Source organism: Centropristis striata, chromosome 1, assembly GCF_030273125.1.
Source record: "Centropristis striata isolate RG_2023a ecotype Rhode Island chromosome 1, C.striata_1.0, whole genome shotgun sequence".
Lineage (NCBI taxonomy): Eukaryota > Metazoa > Chordata > Actinopteri > Perciformes > Serranidae > Centropristis > Centropristis striata.
In genome coordinates, this window is record NC_081517.1 from 2,298,453 (window position 1) to 2,320,950 (window position 22,498).

The window sequence follows — 22,498 nt, forward strand, 5'->3', positions numbered from 1 at the left end:
TATATATATATATATATATATATATATATATATATGCAGCTGCACCAGAGTGGGTTTTTTTTGTTTGTTTGTTGTTTTTTTTAGGTTTTTTAAATAAAGGAATTTTGTTTTTTGTTGTTGTTTCTGTTTACCTCATATATTATATTCATATATATATATATATATATATATGACTGTTTACCTCATATATTATATTCATATATATATATATATATATATACATATGACTGTTTACCTCATATATTATATTCATATATATATATATATATATATATATATATATATATATATGAATATAATATATGAGGTAAACAGAAACAACAACAAAAAACAAAATTCCTTTATTTAAAAAACCTAAAAAAACAACAAACAAACAAAAAAAAAAACACATTTCGTCGAACAACTACATTTCCCATGATGCATCGCTTCCAAGATGACCAAATGGAACGCAGAGCGGACCAGCCGTGGTGACAGCTGAGCCTGAAGTTCGCTGAGGGAAACTTCAGCGGAGACTCCGACCGGATAGACACGAAGGAGACAAACAAACATGTAAGTTTATGCTGTTCCTCTTTCTTTACATGTTCAAGTCATTTCACTGGCACTGTTATTGTCGACCTGACGCCTTTTGAAGTGTGTTTCTTAAACTGTCCAAACTTGGTAAAGGGGAAACGTCCATACCGCTGCAGGGTGGGAATCCTCCTCCTCCTCCTCCTCCTCCTCCTCTTCCTCCTCCCGGGGTGGAAGTGTTGATGCTCCGGTTCAAGTTTTAACTGTTTTTAACACCTAATAAACACTTTCCTTTTGACTGACACTTGAACTTAAACAGTTATTTCAGTGACCCTTCGGGCGTTAATGAAGCAGTTGCTAATTATGTAACTATGCTATATTTATAGCTAAGCTAGCTAGTTTGCTAACATCTTCTCTATCATTATCATTGATAGTTAGCATTAATGCTAATTCTGGTAGAGGCTATTAAGAATTAATGGTTAACTCATGCCCTTGACGTTATGAGTTTTTAATGTAGTTTATCTTTAAAAAAACAAAAAAAACAAAAACGTTAACACAGTCCCTTTTATCACTAACCATAAGCCTATTGTAGTAAAAATTCGTCCATCTTTAACTTCTCCTCTGTCAAAAAATAGTTATTTTTATTTATTACTATATTTCTATAGCACCTTTCAAAACCAGGGTTACAAGGTGCTTTACAAAGTACATTATCACGGAGGCAATACAACAGTTAAAACAAAAATAACAGAATATCATCAAAAACAGTGAACAAGCAGAAATAATAGGATACAAAATTAAAATATGTGTAAGACGTTAGAAATCATTGCACAAATGCCAGTCTGTACAAGTGGGTTTTTAAAAGTTTTTTAAAATGAGTGATGTCCTCCTTGTTAAACCTCTGAAGTCCAGGAGATTTTGGTTCAAATTTGTCAACTTCCTCTGCATTCATTTCTGTCTCTGTTTAGCATCTTTCAGTCTGTCCTTACATCACATGCAAGGCTCCTTTTTCTTGACAAAAACTTAAAGTATAAAGCTGACAGGAACCGAAAATACAAACAAAAGACACAGGTGTCTATGGAAATGGAAATGTACCTTTTTTAATTTTTATTTTTTACCATTTATACGCACAAAAACAGCAGAAAAAGAAATAAATAGTAAAACTACAAAACAGTCTATTTGCACGTCAATTAAAAATAGTAATAGTTTTCATTGTAAGGCAAGGCAAGGCAAGTTTATTTGTATAGTACAATTCAACACAAGGTAATTCAAAGTGCTTTACATACACATTAAAAACAGCAAGACACAATTGAAAACAGTAAAAACAGTCAATTAAAACAGGGAAATATAAATAAAAATATAAATAGGATAAAATAAGATACAGCAGGATAAAAAAAGAGATAAAATAATAAAAAGTACAAGTCAAACATTGTGTAGTTAAAAAGTAAGGGCAGTAGAGTAGAGCAGATAAGTGTTAAAGTTTAGAGTACGCTGCAGTAAACTATAGTGTTTTCAGTCCTGATTTATAGTAGAGAGAGAAAATTCACATTTTAAAAATGGTCTAGAAACATAAATGTCACGCTGTGAAAGCTGCTTTGATAGCACTTTCAACTGGCTTTCTCAGCTTGTCTACATATCATATATAAATAAAGTTATTACTGTAAATAAAACATGTGCATTTTCAATAAATAGAGGTTAATCCTGCAGGTGGGGAGCTTGCAGTAACAATGCTTGTGTTTACCTTTAGTTTACTGTGTTAGACAGCAGAGAGTCACAGAAGGTGCTCCCTCTGTACACACATACATACACTGGGGGGAAATGAATAGCACCTTTGTGTGTAAACCGCACTAATTCACTGTGTATTCAATACAACTGGCATCACTGAGGCAGAATGGAAACACTGCTCACACAAATAGAGCTATACTGTATGAGGTAAGGAGCACACAATTACCCTTTATGTAATCCAACCAAGGGAAAATAATAATTAATCTTTCTTAGCCTGTTTCTCTTTTTTGGACACTTTTAGTTGAGTCTTTATGACCTTCATACAACTTATGAAATATATAAAAGGAATCTTAAAACCCATTTTTATTCACTGGCTTTTAACTCAACATGAGCCTTTGCGCTGTTTTATTTTTTGTTTTTATTGGTTCTTTGTGGTTTTTTAAAATTGAGATTAATTTTAAAACCCACTTTTATTTACTGTTTTTTGTTTTACCCAGCATGAGACTTGCTTAGTTTTAGTTGTTTTTGCTTGTTCTTTGTTTTTATTGTTTTTATTGTTGGTCTGTCCTGCCATGTACAGCACTTTGTATCAGCTAACGCTGTCTTAAAGGGCTCTATAAATAAAGTTGATTTGATTTGATTTGATTTGATATAAAATTAAGAATGATATGTGTGAAAATACACTGAAAACATTAAAATGCATAATTCCTATTTTTCTTCTTTGGTCAATTAGTTTCTGCTTTTATATCATGCCAATATCACACTGTATTACATTCAAAGATTTTTTTGTTGTAATACATTTTTTATATACTTCAAAGTAAGATATCATAAAAATGGAAGAAGAATCAGTATGGTATTGGCTCCAAAAAGTCAATATCAATGGTCAGTAGCAGCTGACACACAGCTTTAGTTATTAATAAATATCATTATAGCCTATAAATTATTAGAAGGCACAGAGTCATTTTAAGGCAATTTCTTCATCTGCTTTCTCCTCCCAGTTTGTCTTGTCTGTTTCAATGGTTTATTTATTCTCCTGAAAACTGTAACAAATGTGAATTTGCCATAGCTGCAAGCCCGTGACCATGTATGCATTTACACACACACACACACACACACACACACACACACACACACACACACACACACACACAACTTCACACACACTTGACCTCCATGCTAAATTTCAGCTTCTAAGGGGAAAGAAAAGTGTCGACCAAAGGGTGGGGAAGTTCTGGATGACCGACTAAACAAGAGGGCAAACTTTAGAGAAGCTAACTGCACCTAAAAGGGACAAAACATGGGGAAAACAAATGTACTTTTATTTTATGTATAGAGTGTTTAATCTTCACTACAATGTTATTTTCTTTCTCTTTAAACTTACTACTTCTATCCTCAGTAAAAATCTGCAGTATCCATTTCAGGATTTTGTTTTTATGGGACAAACTTGCAATTTTTTTTTCCTTTTCTGTCCTTTTTACTTAGGGATCAATAGCTGATTACTTTAAGTGTAATCAGTCTGATTGCCACATTTGGCATAAAAACAAAATAAATTCTGCTACATTTGGTCAGTAAACATCTTGCATGATACTTCAGCTATTTCCTATGATGTCATTGACTGTATTAGTTTCCATGTTAGATAACAAAGGAGGTGGCATTCTTGCAGCTATTTTAGAACAAGTGGTAGATTCATAAAAAACTATAATGCCCTTTTTTGGTGAACATGCAGCCCGTCTAAATTCAATGTAATATCCCTACATACAATATATTATAGTTGTGTTACTCAGAGCTTGTGAAAAGAAAGTCAAATACCATCCTGGTTCTTTTTTGTGATAATATTGTTTGTTGTTGTGACTGAAACGGTACAGTGTGATTTTTGTCCCCAGTATTATGTTAAGCCAGATTTAACAAACAGTGGTAGCCTCTGTGAGCTTCACATTAAAAGAGTTACTGTACAAACACACCACTGATGTTATCTTTAAAGTAAATGTGTTCTCATTGCTCCCCCTGGATGGAGCCTAGACTTGTCATGAAGATAAATCCCAGATAAGGACGTGCTAGGACAGGCTAAATATATTCAGGATGTCACAGTGTAGATCATTTAAATGTTATAGAAACGTACATTTATGAAGAGAGTAAAGACATGCTACTCAACTCGCCAAATCATTTTGGAAGTCAGCTCTGTGTCCACTGTGTTAAAGTGTTCGTGTGTTAATGTGTTTTAGTCTTTTTGGTCATTTTGTGTGTTTTTTTCAGTCTTTGTGTCTTTTTGGTCATTTAATGTCTTTTTTGGTCATTTTGTGTGTTTTTTTCAGTCTTTTTGGTCATTTTGTGTCTTTTCTGGTCATTTTGTGTCTTTTTTTAGTGATTTTGTGTCTTTTTTTGGTCATTTTGTTTCTTTTTTGGTCATTTTGTGTCATTTTGTGGTCAATTTGATTCTTTTCTGGTGGTGTTTCAGAGGTGTTCAGTGAGTGGAGGTCATGGACAACATGCATGTTAAATTGGGGGTCGCGACTCAAAAAGGTTGAGAACTACTGCCTTAAAGAATCCTCACTAGACCTTATTGCTGCACTAACACCTCTTATTGCACTAGACCTTGATTGTTTACCTTTTTCTGTAAGTTGCTTTGGATAAAAGCATCTACTAAATGACTAAATGTAAAGAGGAGGGTAGAGTTTGTTCAGTAGATGTCTAGTAATTAATCACTGGTTATTGTCTGTAAATCAGTGACCAGTAGTGCTTCTGCTGGGAAACAGACTTGGCATTGTTGCTGTAGAGCTATAGGCATAAATCTGATTTGGATAGCCCAGTAGAAACCAGAGCCTGCAGCTTCTCACTGTTTATCTAATGCAAATAACTGCGTCCATGAGGAAGCGAGACATCCTGACCTGCTCTCAGACCTCTTGTTGGTCTTTGAAGCCAATTGTTTCCTGCACACACCATGAAAACCTGCACGCCTTTTTCTCTGCGTGTCCCTCCTCCTCCTCCTCTTCTTCAGCCCCACCTCCACCCCGCCTCACTGCTTTCTCTCTCTCCTCCCTCTGACAGGACACACTCAGGACAGGACAGAAGCCGGCCGGTAAAGAAACCCAGGCTGCACTTTATTTAATGGAAACACACTAAAGGAGACGGCCCTCGACATACACAGAATATCACACGTTAAGATAACTACTGCAGCAGCACAGTAAGTCTGTTTCAGTTTTTTAAGTAATTGTTTGGCTTGTTGGATTGTCCAGTGTTATTAGCATTGAGCTAATGTCTCTGCTTGCTGTGTTGATTAGCCTCGATCCACCACTGAAGCCTTTTACTTGTTTGTTTTTCTCCCCTAATTGTACGTGTCATGTTGTCTGGATGCTTTGTCTGCTTACTTCTACCACTTTTTACGCAAAAAAAGAGGATTTATGAGGGATTATTAACTGAATGAATGATGGTCATTTTTAAATTTGGCCTCAGGCTTCTGTCTTTGAACTTTTGAACCAACCCTGCTGATTAGATATCCAGAGGCAATTTCATTTTCTGTTCTGACTAAAGTCAGTCTGTGAACTGTCAGAGGTGACAAAGTCAGGGAGACTTTTTATTTCCTCTCTGACTTCTGATATATTCAGCTGTTTCTAATCACAACACATAAGAATACCTCACCATTACTAACATAAGACGCTGGCGTTCACGGTTGAACGTGCTGACCTCAAGCTGTAACTTTCATTACAGCTGACAGCCGGCTTCTTTTCTGTTGATCAGTTACCAGACGAGGCTGATAGCTGAGGAATAGAGAAATGATTGAGGCGTCCTGAGCAAATACATGTTTTTTTCCATTAAGTCAGTATGAGTAAATCATCTTGTGTCCCTCCCTAAAAAGGCTTTTAAAGTTGAGAGCAGAAAAACCCTGTTTCTATGTCTGAGTCATTTCACAATGTCTCAAAAACATGTGGTGAACAATAACCTGCAACACAATGAATATAATACAGCAGAGCAACAGTTTATTCTGGTGTAGTCTTTTAGGTAATGGTGCGTTCATGTGCTCCTCAGATTTCACTAGTTGGGAAGTTGTCGTTCTTCTGACTTCACTGTGTTTATCAGCTTTAAGCTGTAATGTAGAAAAAACGTATATGCTGCAAAGATGATGTGCTTAGCATTGAAATAACAAATTCATAGCTGTTTTTCAGTATTTGCACGACAATAAAGAGCAAAGGAAATGGATCAGGTGAGCCATGAAATATGATCGGCTACTCCTAGTAATATTCCTACTGCGCAAATGCCTTATCACGCACAGTAAACTGAAGTGAAAGTTAATTCTTTATCCATCCCCATGACTCAGATCTGCTCTAGAATTTAATAGGTTCTTCCTTGGCCCATGCTACACCCTTCCACCAAGTTTCATGAAAATTGGGCCAGTTGTTTTTCTGTAATCCTGCTGATGGACAGACAAACCAACAGAAACAAAGAGACAAACTGAACCAAAAACATGACCTCCTTGCCAAAGGTATTAATAGAAATGATTGAAGTGGATTCAAAAGGCCTCAAGATTACCTGAAGTCTACTTAATAGCCCTCTTTTAACCCATTGAGGCCTGAAAAACCGCTGGGCGATTTTAAAATAAGCCTCTAATTTTCTGGAAATTCTGGAAAAATTCTGGAGAAAAAAAAGTGTGAACTCTTCTACTAAATAATAGATTTTTCAGCCTCTGTAGCAGATAGAAATGAAATTCAAAAAGTATTTGAGAGATTATACAAATACTACAAAACGACGTAAACGCTTTCCAGGCTTCAATGGGTTAAAAGCATTGTTTCCGCTGTCAAAACCCTGCTCGTTGTTCGACTGAAGGGCTTTTGATAGTGCTAATTAAAAATTTGCATGATGGAATAATTACTTCAACCTTGTCTTTTGATCTGTTAACCGCATTTTAAAGGTCACGGCAGTCAGTAACTCAGCAGGCTGGCTCTCCGTTGTACTCTATAATCTTTAACTCTGAATCAGACAAGTTATTCCTGCCCAAATGTCAAAGATCTACAGTGTGAGTAAGTTGGAATATGGGTCAGATGTTTTGCATGTCCTTTACCTCTCCTGGAGCAGATTTAAAGGACCACATGTAGAGTGAACAGAGCAGATTGCCCTTTAGAGGGTGAGTAAGTGGTATTTGGGTTTTTGTGACCACTTTCTTTTCATGTGGAGTCTCCGTCCAGATATAGCTCTCCCAGTTGTCAGGGTGACATTCTTGCTCACATTAGGATCCTCCGTACACCGGCCTGTTATTTAGTTCCCGTGCTCTTTTTATTTTCCTCCCGTTTCTCTATTTCATCCCTCTCTCTGATTTCTACTTCTTCACTTATCACTGGTTGCAGCTTCTTGAATATAAAGCTTTTGAGACAACTTCCCCTTGAACTTCTGTGGACTAGATGATTAATCAATACATTTAAAAGCATGACTGACAGATTAACCACTATTTAAAGTAATCTTTCTCCTGCTCTGGTTCAACTCAGCCGCCTGATCGTTTGCCAAGCCTTTCCAGCTCTCTTTAATGTGGCAAACTTCAAATATTTGTCTTGCGTCAGGCATCACATCCTGCCTTTTGTCACGATTTAGGCTTTGTGTTTGCACGGACCTCAACCTGATATATTTAAAATACGTTATTGATAGTGTAAAACAGTTATCAGCACAGATTACACCATATCTCCGTTAAATGAAAGTGGTTATGGTAAATGACACCAGGCTATCTGTAGAGTTCAAACTCCCTCACCTTATGATTGATATCACTATATTAAACTTGGCCTTTTATGGGAATTTGGCAGAGAACGTGCTAGTTGTTAATGGTTAACCAAACAATTCTCCTAATTCAACATTATGGAGTCTGGTGCTGCAGAACAACTGTCACTTAGTGCATGATGTCATTCATGGGATTATAATTTTTGTGGCTGTTCTGCGTGTAGCCGGTAAGTGATAACATTGAGAAGGAAGGAGGAGTTATGACTGTCACCTGACAGTTACTGGATTTTTTTTAATGACAGTTGAAATGAACTTCTTTGTAATACACTACTGGTCAAAAGTTTTAGAACACACCAACTTTTCCAGAATTTAATTGAAAATGATGCAGTTTAATGTCTCAGTGTACTCTGAAATTAATGCACATTTGCAACATTTAACATTCTTTATTGAGCATGATAGTGTTTTGAAAGTAAAAAAAAGATTCAAAGTCACATTTTATGTTGGACTAAAGGACTAAAAAAAGACACAAAATGACAAAAAAAGACACCAAAAGACACAAAATGACTTAAAAAAGACACAAAATGACCAAAAAAAGACACAAAATGACCAAAAAAAGACACAAAATGACTAAAAAAAGACACAAAATGACAAAAAAAGACACAAATTGACCTACAAAGACATGAAAAGAATTCAAAAATGGACAAAATAGCCCAAGACTCCATAGAGTTAAGTTGTTAACACATTTCTTGTTCCCTGAAAAAGGCCTACTTATAATTCTGAAATGTACATTATTTTTCAGTTTTGGTTAAGCTTACCTTTTTTTATTTACCTCTGGCAGTTCACCACTTACCTTTGTACCCTTTCAAGCTGTTCATTTGACTTGAACTGCTTGAATTTCAATAAAAAACTGGAAAAATTGGGGTGTTCTAAAACTTTTGACCGGTAGTGTATTTCGTAGACAAACTACTGAATGGTCACGCTGTTTAAAAATGTATCTTTGGTATTTCTGTACTTTAATTTGTTGGCTGACATACAATCATGGAAAAAAATATTAGACCACCCTTTCTTCAATTTAGGTTTTAGGTTTTTAGGTTTTATTTTATTTGCACAGTTAGAATTACATAAAATGACAAAGATAACATATAATGTAAAGTGCAAGGAGAGGCAGAAAACCCAGATGGGCTTATTTATTTAAAGCCTCCACCTAAAATTTCATTAGAAAGTAATAAACTGATAATAGAAAAAACAAATGTATAACATCAACAAGTTATAATGACAATTAAAAAAACAGTTAAAAACAAAAATGAACATGTTACAAAGTGTATTTGTGTATGAACTAGAATTTCAAAACAGCAGTTAAATGAGCTTTCAGACATCTTTTGAAGCATTTTACAGAGATGGAGTCCTTTGCCAGATGGGAAAAGGTTTTTATCCATAATTTGGTCCCTAAATTGAACAATAAATTGACCTCTGCATGTCAGAAATCTTGTTTTAATGCCTGGTACAACTTAAGGTACATTTGCTTGGACAAATGTAATGATAACAACAAAAATAGCTTATAAGAGTTTTATTTATACATTATTATTTATACAATTTTCCATGGTTTTCTTGATAATAACCAAAATCATTATGAAAAATCATGGAAAATGTCTAGATATCAGCTCTTAAATTAAACTCTTATGAGCTGTTTTTGTTGTTATCATTATATTTGTCCAATGAACAAGAAATTGAAGAAAACAATGGTCTAATATTTTATTTCATGACTGTATATGCTGATAGTCAGCTGATAAATTAGTAAAAATTTAACTACTTAATGCTTCATCCACACACTCTTTTTGCATAATACGAATATATATCACTATCGCCAGATGAATGACATCTTATTTTTTTGGCTCTAACATGGGCTTGCTAGCTAACTAGCCAGATGCTAAATGAGTAAGTCGAGGCAAGAAGTACGAGCCAATCACAGCCCAGTGGATGTTCCATTGTATACCTTCAATTAGCCAATATCTGCAGATTGATCAAGTTATGGCTAAATCCTACTGGACTTACAGGTGTATCTCAATAAATTAGAGTATCACAAAAGTTTATTTATGTCAGTAATTCCATTCAAAAAGTGGAAATAACACATTATATAGATCCATTACACACAGAATAAACATTTCATGTCTTAATGAATTTAATTTCTTCCAATTATAATGATTATGGCTTACATGTAATGAAGACCTAAAATTCAGTGGCTCAATTTTTTGGGGGGAATATTACAAAGACCAATTTTAAAAAGTATGTTTAATATGGAAATGTTGGCCTCTGAAAAGTATGTCCATCTATATGACTCAATACTTGGTTGGGGCTGTTTCACTTGAACTACTGGAAATGGACTTTTCCATCATATTCTAACCCAGTAGTTCTCAACCTTTTTGAGTCGCGACCCCCAATTTAACACGTATATTGTCCGCGACCCCCGCTCACTGAACAGAATCTCACACGCACAGTTCAGATCACCCAAAAAAGAAACAAAATGACCAAAAAAAGGAAACAAAATGACCAAAAAAGACACAAAATGACCAAAAAAAGACACAAAATGACCAAAAAAGACACAAAATGACCAAAAAAAGACACGTAATGATCAAAAAAGACACAAAATGATCAAAAAAGACACAAAATGACCAAAAAAAGACACAAAATGACCAAAAAAAGGAAACAAAATGACCCAAAAAGAAACAAAATGACCAAAAAAAGAAACAAAATGATCAAAAAAGACACAAAATGACCAAAAAAGACACAAAATGATAAAAAAAACACACAAAATGACCAAAAAGACACAAAATGACCAAAAAAAGACACAAAATGACCAAAAAAGACACAAATTGACCACAAAATGATCAAAAAAAGGCACAAAATGACCAAAAAAGACACAAAAATGACCAAAAAAGACACAAAATGACAAAAAGGAAACAAAATTACCAAAAAAGACAAAATTACCACAAAATGATCAAAAAGAGACACAAAATTACCAAAAAAACACAAAATTACCAGAAAAAAAGACACAAAATGACCAAGAAAAGGAAACAAAATGTCCAAAAAAGACACAAATTGACCACAAAATGATAAAAAAAAGACACAAAATGACAACCCCCCCCCCCCCCCCCCCCACACACACAAAATTACCAAAAAAAGACATTAAATAACCAAAAAGACTAAAACACATTAACACAGAGATGAGATGCATCTGTAATGATGGCAAGCTAAATGTTTTTAAAAGACCCACGGTTACATAATCATAAACCTATTTTTCTTTTACATTATCGCGTGCCTCGTAGGTAGAATAAAGGATCAATGTGATTCTTCAGTCCTGGTCAAATGTCACAGATATCTTGTGATTCAGAGTACGTGCAGGTCTGCAAGCAGGTTGCAGGTATTGTGAATGGTCTATTGACTTAATGGTGTGTTCGGATCATAAACTAACGTTTCCTTATCTCTTGACTGTTGACGCGCTGTCGGGTCATCTCGTCCTCTCAGCTGATTAGGTTCAAATATTTTTCCTGCCTGATGTTTGGATCCTGGCATTTTCTATAAAATAGTCAGGGGATGATGATAAAAAGTAGAATTGGGGCTTTTGGAGAACTTGACTGGTTATAGTCTAGACGGATTTCAGAATAAAGGCCTCCTATAAGAAGTGAGGAGCATTTATGGGTACAAGTCAGGAACCGGCCTACCTTACATATCTCAAGGGTGCTGAGTCCAAAAAAAATGGTTCCCAAGTGAAATTTTGAGTTTTTGACCTTCTAATTTGTATCAAATGGCCACCAAATTGCCCATCTTGCTTAGTCATTGGACCATTTCCCCTTAGTTTTTTTGTAAGAAGGCAATCAAAGACGAGGAAATTAAGTTTCTAGATCTATAGTCTAGGGTCAGAGCAAGGATATAGTGGAGGCTCAGTGTCTTTTTTATGTATATATATATATATATATATATATATATATATATATATGCAAAATACCAACTGGAACATTTAAAAGTGATATTGATTGAATATTTATGTCGGCCTTAAAAAATGACACAAATAATGCTTAATTTCACCTTAAAAGTTGATATTTTGCATATATATAAAAAAGACACTGAGCCTCCACTTTATTCTTGCTCTGACTCTAGACTATAGATCTACAAACTTAATTTCCTCATCTTTGATTGCCTACTTACAAAAAAATGGTCCAACGACTGAGCAAGATGGGCAATTTGGTGGCCATTTTGATATGCAAATGAGAAGGTCAAAAACTCAAAATTTCGCTTGGGAACCATTTTTTTTGGATTCAGCACCCTTGAAATAAGTAACGTAGGCCGGTTCCTGACTTGTACCCATAAATGCTCTAAAAAATGCTTTATAATGTCAGGCACGAGTGTTAGATAGTTACCATATACAGTTATATTATACCATTTCCTATACAGTTCAGTATCTCATATCATTTATGTAATGTAGAGCCTCATAAATAAGCCTCTAAAACTCCCTAATGACATTAAATCATTAAAATGATCCAAAGCATGTGTGCATTATTCTCTGCATGCTGGAGTTTGCACTCCGAGGGATTTAAAGCACATACTTACTGTTACTGTTAATCTTAGAGATGTTCTTGAAGATTTTTCAGAAGTTAACAAAGTCAAATGCAGTCTAATTTTATCCTCTATCAACTGCTCTGTTATATTAATAACCTTGGAGAACTGGATCGCCCTGCTAGACACAAAGCACTCCTTTACTGCCTGCTCATTTAAGTCCAGTTGAAACAAAACAGAATTTGTTTTTACTTTCTTTCTTAATCCCTTTAACCCACATATATTATTTTGCATTACACAAAGGCTCCACTGTCATATTTTGGTCCAAGCACTTGTGAAGGTAATTTGAAGCTTGGTCCCATGAGCAGTTAAGAGCCAAGGTCATTTTAACTGCAATGCCAGTTTAATAAACTACTTTCAGATTTTTTTCAGTTACTTGCCCTCCAAATTATTTCTTACCAAGATAAAACAAAAACGTATATTTAGAAGAGTTAGACAATGTATTTATGTATACTTATTTTAAGTGTTCAACATGCTAATTTCTAGATTCAACAATTTTAATTCAAGAAATCTTGTCAAGGTAAATGATCTGTCCATGCAGCAAGATAATTTCCCTCATATTTACTGTTTTTATCTTGTTTTTAGACTAAACACCTTTTTTGCAGTGTTCTACCTGGTTCATCTACTTCTGGAAAACAAACTGTGTGCTTTTACTTGAATGGGTGATGTGTGGAGGACAGTGATTGCTGTAGGCTATTTTATATTTTTCTATCCTTGAAATGTTTTTCTTTATTGTTTTACTATTTATTCTGTTTGTTTTGAGACATGTCTATGGTGAAACCAAAGAGGAATTTCCACTCAGTGGATAATAAAGTTTTCGTATTCGTATTCGTATTCGTATTCGTATTTGTATTTGTAAACGTGTCCTTGTCTATATACCTTTATTATTTCATGGCAGTTTAGTTGCATTGCCAAATGGTACGACGTAGGGGTGTGCCATATCGTATCGTTCATGATAATATCGGTATTTTTTTTTTATGGTTAAAAAAAATGCATATCATGACATTGGCAACATTCCTACTTCTTGATGTAGTGGCGTAAGGCTAACAATTAAAGTTGTTTTAATCACAAAAAGCTACTTACTCTGTCACTAAACACTAAACGCAGCTTTCAAAATAAGAGCACAGTGTGTTAACAGAATCCACCACAGAACTTACAAGAAGACTGTCAAAATAAGATGCCTTGAATAAAACATACAAGAACCTTTATTCTCCTTTACAAAATGTCATTAAAATATGCCCCCCGAAAACCCCTAAATGGTTATTTTTATTATTTGCTCATACTCAAGAGCCAAGAGTAATTTTTTTTTGTATTTGGCAACTGTTGAGATTTGCACTTCACACTACATTTTAGATTTTAATTTATTCATACAGACTTAAAAAAAATCATATTTTCTATATCTTTTTAAGTATTTCGTAATATCGTCAAGAATATCATTATCGCAAAAATAGCCTGAAATATCGTGATATTCTTTTGGGGCCATATTGCCCACCCCTAGTACGACGTGCATTTGTTAACTTAAAGTTAAAATCTGCTAAACAGATCTCCTGAATTACCTGCAGTAGTTAGTTTTAAAACATTATTAAAAACCTATTTATTCTCCTTGGCGTTCAGTCCCAGCGAGGCAAGAATCCTTGGCTTTCTTTTTTACTTTTTTACCCTTTTATTTGTCTTTTTTTATCTCTAACTCTGTTTTGGATTGAGTTTTTATTACTATTTTATTCTATTTTATTTTATTGTTTTACTGTTTTTAGTATTTTATTCTTTTCATTGTTTTTATTTATACCCAGTTGTGTATTATTTATTCTATTTTAATAACTGTACAGCACTTTGGTCAACTGAGGTTGTTTTTAAATGTGCTCTATAAATAAACTTTGACTTGACTTGACTTGGACTTGGCTGCAGTAATGATCTACTGGCAGTTTTCTCCTGTTTTCTGAGCAGTGAAAAGTTCATAGTTGTAGTAGGGCTGTGCCATATCGTATCGTTCACGATAATATCGGTATATTTTTTTCATGGTTAAAAAAAATGCATATCATGATATTGGCAACATTCCTACTTCTTGATGTAGTGGCGTAAGGCTTAACACAAGCAGCTTTCAAAATAAGAGCACAGTGTGTTAACAGAATCCACCATAGAACTTACAAGAAGACTGTCAAAATAAGATGCCTTAAATAAAACATACAAGAACCTTTATTCTCCTTTACAAAATGTCATTAAAATATGCCCCCGGAACCCCTAAATGGTTATTTTTATTATTTTCTCATACATTTTTGTTTTTATTTGCCACTGTTGAGATTTGCACTTCACACTACATTTTAGATTTTTATTTATTAATACAGACAAAAAAAAACTTTTTAAGTATTTCGTAATATCGTCAAGAATATCGTTATCGCAAAAATAGCCTGAAATATTGTGATATTCTTTTAGGGCCATATTGCCCACCCCTAAGTTGTAGATGTCTTCAGCTAGCTAGAGGTCTAAAGAAAAGGGCCTTTGGCTTGCACTACGTGACTGAATCAGCTCGTGCTGCTGGAGTACCCTGTCTAATGCACCTCCTCCTCCAGCCCCTTCAGTGCTCTCTCCCTCCCCCTCCTGCTTCTATCTCTTTCACTCCTGTGTGCCGCTGCTCACGTACTCTCCCTCCTGGAAGGGCTTTGTTTGCACAGAGTACCAACGTAGAGCTTTTCAAACAGCCTTTACCTCTGCAGCGCTCAGCTCAGGTCCAGTCCAGGCTCCCAGGTAAACACAAGGGAAACACAATCTCAGCTCAGACATGACTTCAAGCCAGTAGCATGAAACACCAGCCTTTCTTACTGCAGTTCATGTGATTCATTTTTTATTTTTATTTTTTATTATATTTATCGGGTTTTTAGAATTAACATGACACATACAGTACATCATTCATACAGAACATAATGGAGCTGCAGAGAAGATCTGACATTGCAGCTCCAAAACAGGGTTGTAATTTTTTTTTATTTTTATTTTTTACTATTATTATTATTATTATTATTATTATTATTATTATTTTTGTATCTATTGTTTTTTTTGTTTTACCTTGTTTTGTTCTTTGTTTTAGTGGTTATTTGTCTTGTCTGTTTTGTTTTTGTATTTTTTATTTTTTTTTAATCTAAGAATGTGGGCATGTAAACCCTCATTAATGTACAGTAGAGGCCAAAAGTTTGGACACACCTTCTCATTCAATGCATTTTCTTTATTTTCATGACTATTTACATTGTAGATTCTCACTGAAGGCATCAAAACTATTAATGAACACATGTGGAATTATGTACTTAACAAAAAAGTGTGAAATAACTGAAAACATGTCTTATATTCTAGTAAGCAAAGGGTGGTTACTTTGAGGAATCTAAAATACAAGACATGTTTTTAGTTATTTCACACTTTTTTGTTAAGTACATAATTCCATATTCCAAATTACCACTAAAACAAAGAACAAAACAAGGTAAAACAAAAAAAAAACAATAGATACAAAAATAATAATAATAATAATAATAATAATAATAATAATAATAATAATAATAATAATAGTAAAAAAAAAAAAAAAAAAAAAATGACAACCCTGTTTTGGAGCTGCGATGTCAGATCTTCTCTGCAGCTCCATTATGTTCTGTATGAATGATGCTTTAGCTGATTACTCAGCTGGCAGTTAGTTTTTTTTTTTCCTGCTGGCATCCTGCCAAGCACAGTAAAAAGATGAGAATATAAAAGAGGGAGAGATGGCTAATAACCATGTCCCCTAGTGTCGGCCCTAAGTGGCTGACAGCGTCTCGCTTGGCTGCATGGTTAACACAACAACAGTGTGTTTCACTCACTGCTCAATTGGAACTGACACAGTGTTAATGTGAAAAGCCTGGACGGGCCTGTTTTTATTTTCTTCCACCAGAGTACAGAGCTTTAGTTTTAGTTCTGCCTGTGTGTGAATTTAAGTCTGTGGATGTAATTATACAACTCACGATTCAATACAATTCATGATACCAAATGAGTATGTAACAAATGATGTAACAAAATGAGATTGAAAAAGATTCCTTTGTGTTTTAGACAAAAATCTCAAAAATACATTTTCTCTTCTCTTTTCTTTATTAAATTAAAGAAACATTTTTTGTTTATTAAGTAGAGTATAATCTATACAATGTGTATATATACAGTCATGGGAAAAAAATATTAGAATTTTTTGTTCATTTTAATGCCTGGTACAACTAAAGGTACATTTGTTTGGACAAATATAATGATAACAACAAAAATAGCTCATAAGAGTTTAATTTAAGAGCTGATATCTAGAAATTTTTTTGATGATGATTTTTGGTTATCATCAAGAAAACCTTTAGTTTTACCAGGCATTAAAATTATCAAGAAATTGAAGAAAAGGAGTGGTCTAAGTATTTTTCTTCATGACTATGTATATATATATATATATATATATATATATATATAGTCATGAAAAAAAATATAAATATAAAGTCATGAAAAAAAAATATATATAGTCATGAAAAAAATATATATATAGTCATGAAAAAAATATATATATAGTCATGAAAAAAATATATATATAGTCATGAAAAAAATATATATATAGTCATGAAAAAATATATATATAGTCATGAAAAAAAAATATATAGTCATGAAAAAAAAAATATAGTCATGAAAAAAAAATATATATAGTCATGAAAAAATATATATATAGTCATGAAAAAAAAATATATATAGTCATGAAAAAAAAAATATAGTCATGAAAAAAAAATGTAGTCATGAAAAAAAAAATATAGTCATGAAAAAAAATACATATATAGTCATGAAAAAAAATATATATAGTCATGAAAAAAAAAAAATATAGTCATGAAAAAAAAAATATAGTCATGAAAAAAAAATACATATAGTCATGAAAAAAAAATATAGTCATGAAAAAAAATACATATATAGTCATGAAAAAAAAAAAATATAGTCATGAAAAAAAAGTATGTATATATATATATATATATAGTATATATAATTTTTTGTGAAAAAAAAATCTTGTCTTAAATATAACTTAACAAATCAAAACTGAATTTTAAAACAAACTCCAAATAAAATAGATTAACTGTCTCACAAGGTAACATTACGTCCCTCATGTTAAGTGAATGTTGGGGTCTTTTCTCTCACATCACACAGACTCTAATAGTCGGACTGATGGGGTGAATATAAAGCTGAAGTGTGTGCAGGTGGTGTGACTCCTCTGACTCTATAAGAGACGGAGAGGATTGATGGGGAAGTGTTGGCCACCAACCAGAGCACTCAGCTGATTGGATGAACCCTGCCTGGGAAAGCAGAGGAGGGGGATAGACCAAGTGTAATCAGATGGGTGTGTTATAATGTGTGCACAGCTGCAGTCTTCAGCTGTGTGTGTCATGTGCACATGCTGCCCTGTACTTGACAGGATCGGCTGGTAGCTGTTGCTTTAATTGGCCCTCACCCTTTGCCTTCTGGCCAGCATGTTTTATTGACTGCAATAACTGGGTCGAGGTATCAAGTGTCCTTTGTTACTGGCCTGGGCAAAACATGACGCCATTATGTGGCTTGAGTTTATGAGAAGAGCATTGATCTCATATTAATATGCAGCTTTTTTTAGAACCACGTGAGGGTATTTATAAAAATAATTTGTAAGGTTCACTACAAAGTGCAGTTTAAAATCTTGAACCTCTGTGTATTTTGACTTAAATGATTGTGGGCTGGCTGTGGCTCAGTCTGGAAACCAGCCGTTCATTTCTCCGTAGAGGAGGTGTGGTTTACGATCCTCCGGAGCCGTTTATTGGACGCTTAGAATGTCTATCAAAGCGTCTGTAGGTAGCTCTTAGCCAATCAGATCAGTTATACCAGATGACGTAGTAGAGCAACAGAGATGGATGTTTGTTGTGTGTGTGTCTGTGAGAGAGTGTTGCTGCTGCTTTGCTTCTCCAGTTCTCGCTTTCTGCAAGATTATTTATTTTCACGCTTTATTCCCCCTCATGTCATTCAGCCACACACATCCACTGATTTTATGGGCAATAAACAAGCTGCTGGGGGTCTCTGGGGGCTCCGCTGTCCCCCGGCTCATAGCCAGATCACCGCCGTTACGGTAGCGCCGGTGATTAGCGCCGCTAGCGGCTAATAGCCCCGCTACCGTAAGGCTGGTGATCTCGCTACGAGCCGGGGGACAGCGGAGCCGCCGAGAGACCTTTCGCCTTTCAACTTTCGCTCTAAACTATTTAAAACACCATCTACAGCTAAAGAGAGTTTCGCATCTGCAGCAGCCATGTTGGATCCGTAAGAAAACTACAAAACTACAAGCTTCCGTCTGCCGAGTAGTACGCGTCATCGTCTTGCTGTCCCTCCCCGCTCTGTGATTGGATCCCTAAAACAGGGCTATGAAACCTCCCTGGTTGCCAGACTGCCTGGAGGTTCGAAATTAAATTCAAGCGCGCAAGGCAGTCTGGGTATACCCAGGCTAGCGTTCATCAGTGTGTAAATTAATTCCCAGTGGTGGCAGGTGGCACCAGTGTGCCCTGGTAGCCTCTAACACCAGTATGAATGTGTGTGTGAATGAGTGAATGTGCGTAGTGTGTAGTGTAAAGCGCTTTGGATAAAAGCTATATAAGTGCACTCCATTTACCATTTACCATTGTGATAACTGGCATTTATACAGCATTATGTCCTATTATGCTTGTTATATATAGGGTTCGTACAGGTGCTTGAAATCCTTGAGAATGCTTGAATTTAAATGTTGTATTTTCAAGGTTTGAAAAGTCACAAAATGACCAAAAAAAAGACACAAAATGACCAAAAAAGGAAACAAAATGACCAAAAAAAGACACAAAATGACCAAAAAAGGAAACAAAATGACAAAAAAAAGACACAAAATGACCAAAAAAGGAAACAAAATGACCAAAAAAAGACACAAAATGACTTTAAAAAAATACAAAATGACTTAAAGACACAAAATGATCAAAAAAGACACAAAATGACTTAAAAAAAAGACACAAAATGATAAAAAAAAACAACAACACAAAAACCCCCACAAAATGACCAAAAATGTTGTGTTCAAAATGATTTGGCGACCCCCAGAAATCATCCCGTGACCCCAATTGGGGTCCCGACCCCAAGGTTGAGAATAGCTGATCTAGAGGAGAAATATTCATATTGTCTGTTGTTGGTAATAATAACTTATTAAAACTATACCCTTATTTACTTTAATCTGGGGTATTTGACTGCATTAATTTTAGCCAGGTGCCCAGTTATTATACAAATACTGTAAATCTTACAACCTATAACATTCTTCTTTTGCACATGCAGATGCTATTAGGCAATATTTAAAAATAAATGGAACCCTGTTGGTATGTTGTTTTGTCTGTTTTGTCTCAGTGGAAGAAGACGCACAAACTGTAGCTGCAGCTACCAGCATGAACAGTTGTGTGTGTATCTATATCCAGAAGCATGTCCTGCCTCATGCTGTGTGTATGTGTAAAAGGAGTGTAACAGTTATTAGGAACCTGATCTGTGTGTAGCTTCAGGCAGAGGAAACTCTATCTTTGTGACCCCAAAACACAGACAGGAGGCCCGGCCAGCGCTGCTCCTCATGAAAAGCTCTCTGATCAAACAAAAGGTTTGATGCTGGGAGGGTCCAGATCCTTTGAAAAATAAATGAGTCTCAGTTACTAACTTATTATTATTAATTATATTGATTATAATGTATTGGAAACTGTCATCATCAGAGTTGCTGTTTTTATATATATATATATATATATATATATATATATATATATATATATATATATTATATTGCATGTTTTATTTTTATGCTTAGCATGTAGGGTTGTCACGATACTAAAATTTTCAACTCGATACCGATACTCAGGAAAGTATTCGATACTCGATTCCATTTTCGATACCACAAGGATAAAAAAAAAAGACCCCAAAATTTAACAGCAATATTTTTATGAACAAGAAAAATGCAACATGTAAAAATTAACAGAACTACAGGTTAAATATTTATAATAAAAAACAAATAAATACTCAAAACAATAACAATGAGAACAATATTTTGAGGTTGTATGCTGTGCACGGGGTGTATCGATACTTTTGAAAATGAGTATCGTAGCCGGATACAACGTTTTAATATCCGATACTTTTTTGAGTATCGATACTTTTGACAACCCTATTAGTATGTTGGATTAGGGCTATATTAGGGCTGGGCGATATATCGATATATTTTTAAATATGGTATGGAATTAGACCATATTGCATATATCGATATAGTTTAAAAAAAAGGATTTTATTCTTTTCTCATATAAATATATTTATTTCAGAAAAAGATTGGCCTATTTTATTTCATAGGCTATTTTTTAAGAGCCCTAGGCTATATAAATGGAAAAATATTAGAAAAATGTCAATGAAGCACTATTTCAAGACATTTCTGCACCTTTTAAAATTCTAATGTCTCCTCTCTCTTTCCTCCTTTCCTCTCCTTTTCCTTTTCCTGTTTTCCTCTCCAGTCATTCCTGCTCAGCCAATCAGAGCCTGATGCCCTGACGCCTGCCTCGTCTCCCTGAGCCACCAGGGGGCGTCAGGCCCTCAGCGGGACGCCCAGCTCTGGGTCTGCTTCACCCTGAACCCTCCAGCTCCAGCCAAGCTGTCCCACCCTGCGTCCTCTCCATCCTCCTCTTCTCCTCCTGCTCCTCTTTCTCCTCCCTCCTGGCCCCCACAGGCCCACCTGGACTCCCAGTCAGCCTTCTCCCTCCATGAGGGGCGGGGGGAGGTGCCGGGGGCCCTGGACCTGGACCCCCAGCCTCTTCATCTTGATTCACCAGAGGACCTCAGGGTCCTCAGGGACCTCAGGGACCCGGGACAGCGACTCTGCCACGATGTGTCAACTTTAACAGGTGAGTCATCAAGCGGTAATATCTTTTATATTAATTTATGAACCTATATATTTTTAAAAATATAATAATAATAATAAAAGAATGAGTGCATTATCTAGATCAGGGGTGTCAAACTCAAATACGCAATGGGCCAAAATTTAAAACTTGAATAAAATCGCGGGCCAACATTGAACAAATAAACCCTTTCATATACACTACTGGTCAAAAGTTTTAGAACACACCAACTTTTCCAGAATTTAATTGAAAATTATGCAGTTTAATGTCTCAGTGTACTCTGAAATTAATGCACATTTGCAACATTTAAAATTCTTTATTGAGCATGATAGTGTTTTGAAAGTAAAAAAAGATTCAAAATCACATTTTATGTTGGACTAAAGGACTAAAAAAAGACACAAAATGACCAAAAAAAGACACCAAAAGACACAAAATGACTAAAAAAAGACACAAAATGTCCAAAAAAAGACACAAAATAACCAAAAAAAGACACAAAATGACTAAAAAAAGACACAAAATGACAAAAAAAAGACACAAAATGACCAAAAAAAGACACAAAATGACTAAAAAAAGACACAAAATGACAAAAAAAAGACACAAAATGACCAAAAAAAGACACAAAATGACTAAAAAAAGACACAAAATGACTAAAAAAAGACACAAAATGACCAAAAAAAGACACAAAATGACTTACAAAGACATGAAAAGAATTCAAAAATGGACAAAATAGCCCAAGACTCCATAGAGTTAAGTTGTTAACCCATTTCTTGTTCCCTGAAAAAGGCCTACTTGTATAATTCTGAAATGTACATTATTTTTCAGTTTTGGTTAAGCTTACCTTTTTTTATTTACCTCTGGCAGTTCACCACTTACCTTTGGACCCTTTCAAGCTGTTCATTTGACTTGAACTGCTTGAATTTCAATAAAAAACTGGAAAAATTGGGGTGTTCTAAAACTTTTGACCGGTAGTGTAATTCTGTGTAAGGATGAATGGAAGAAGTTACAAGTTACCTGTGAAGAATGGATAAAATATGTGCACAACAAAATCCAACAAGTGT

At 34.7% G+C, this 22,498-nt stretch overlaps 1 protein-coding gene across 1 annotated transcript in view; it reads left to right on the top strand.

The window, feature by feature from the left end:
* Window positions 1–21,088: 21,088 nt before the first annotated feature.
* hap1 (huntingtin associated protein 1) overlaps window positions 21,089–22,498 on the top strand; it is a gene marked incomplete at its 5' end in the record, with an annotated part of 45,612 nt that continues 44,202 nt past the window's right edge. The window contains one exon of the mRNA XM_059328400.1: window positions 21,089–21,446. Within this exon, the coding sequence (XP_059184383.1) occupies window positions 21,089–21,446 (358 nt within the window). The remainder of the gene's footprint in view (window positions 21,447–22,498) is intronic.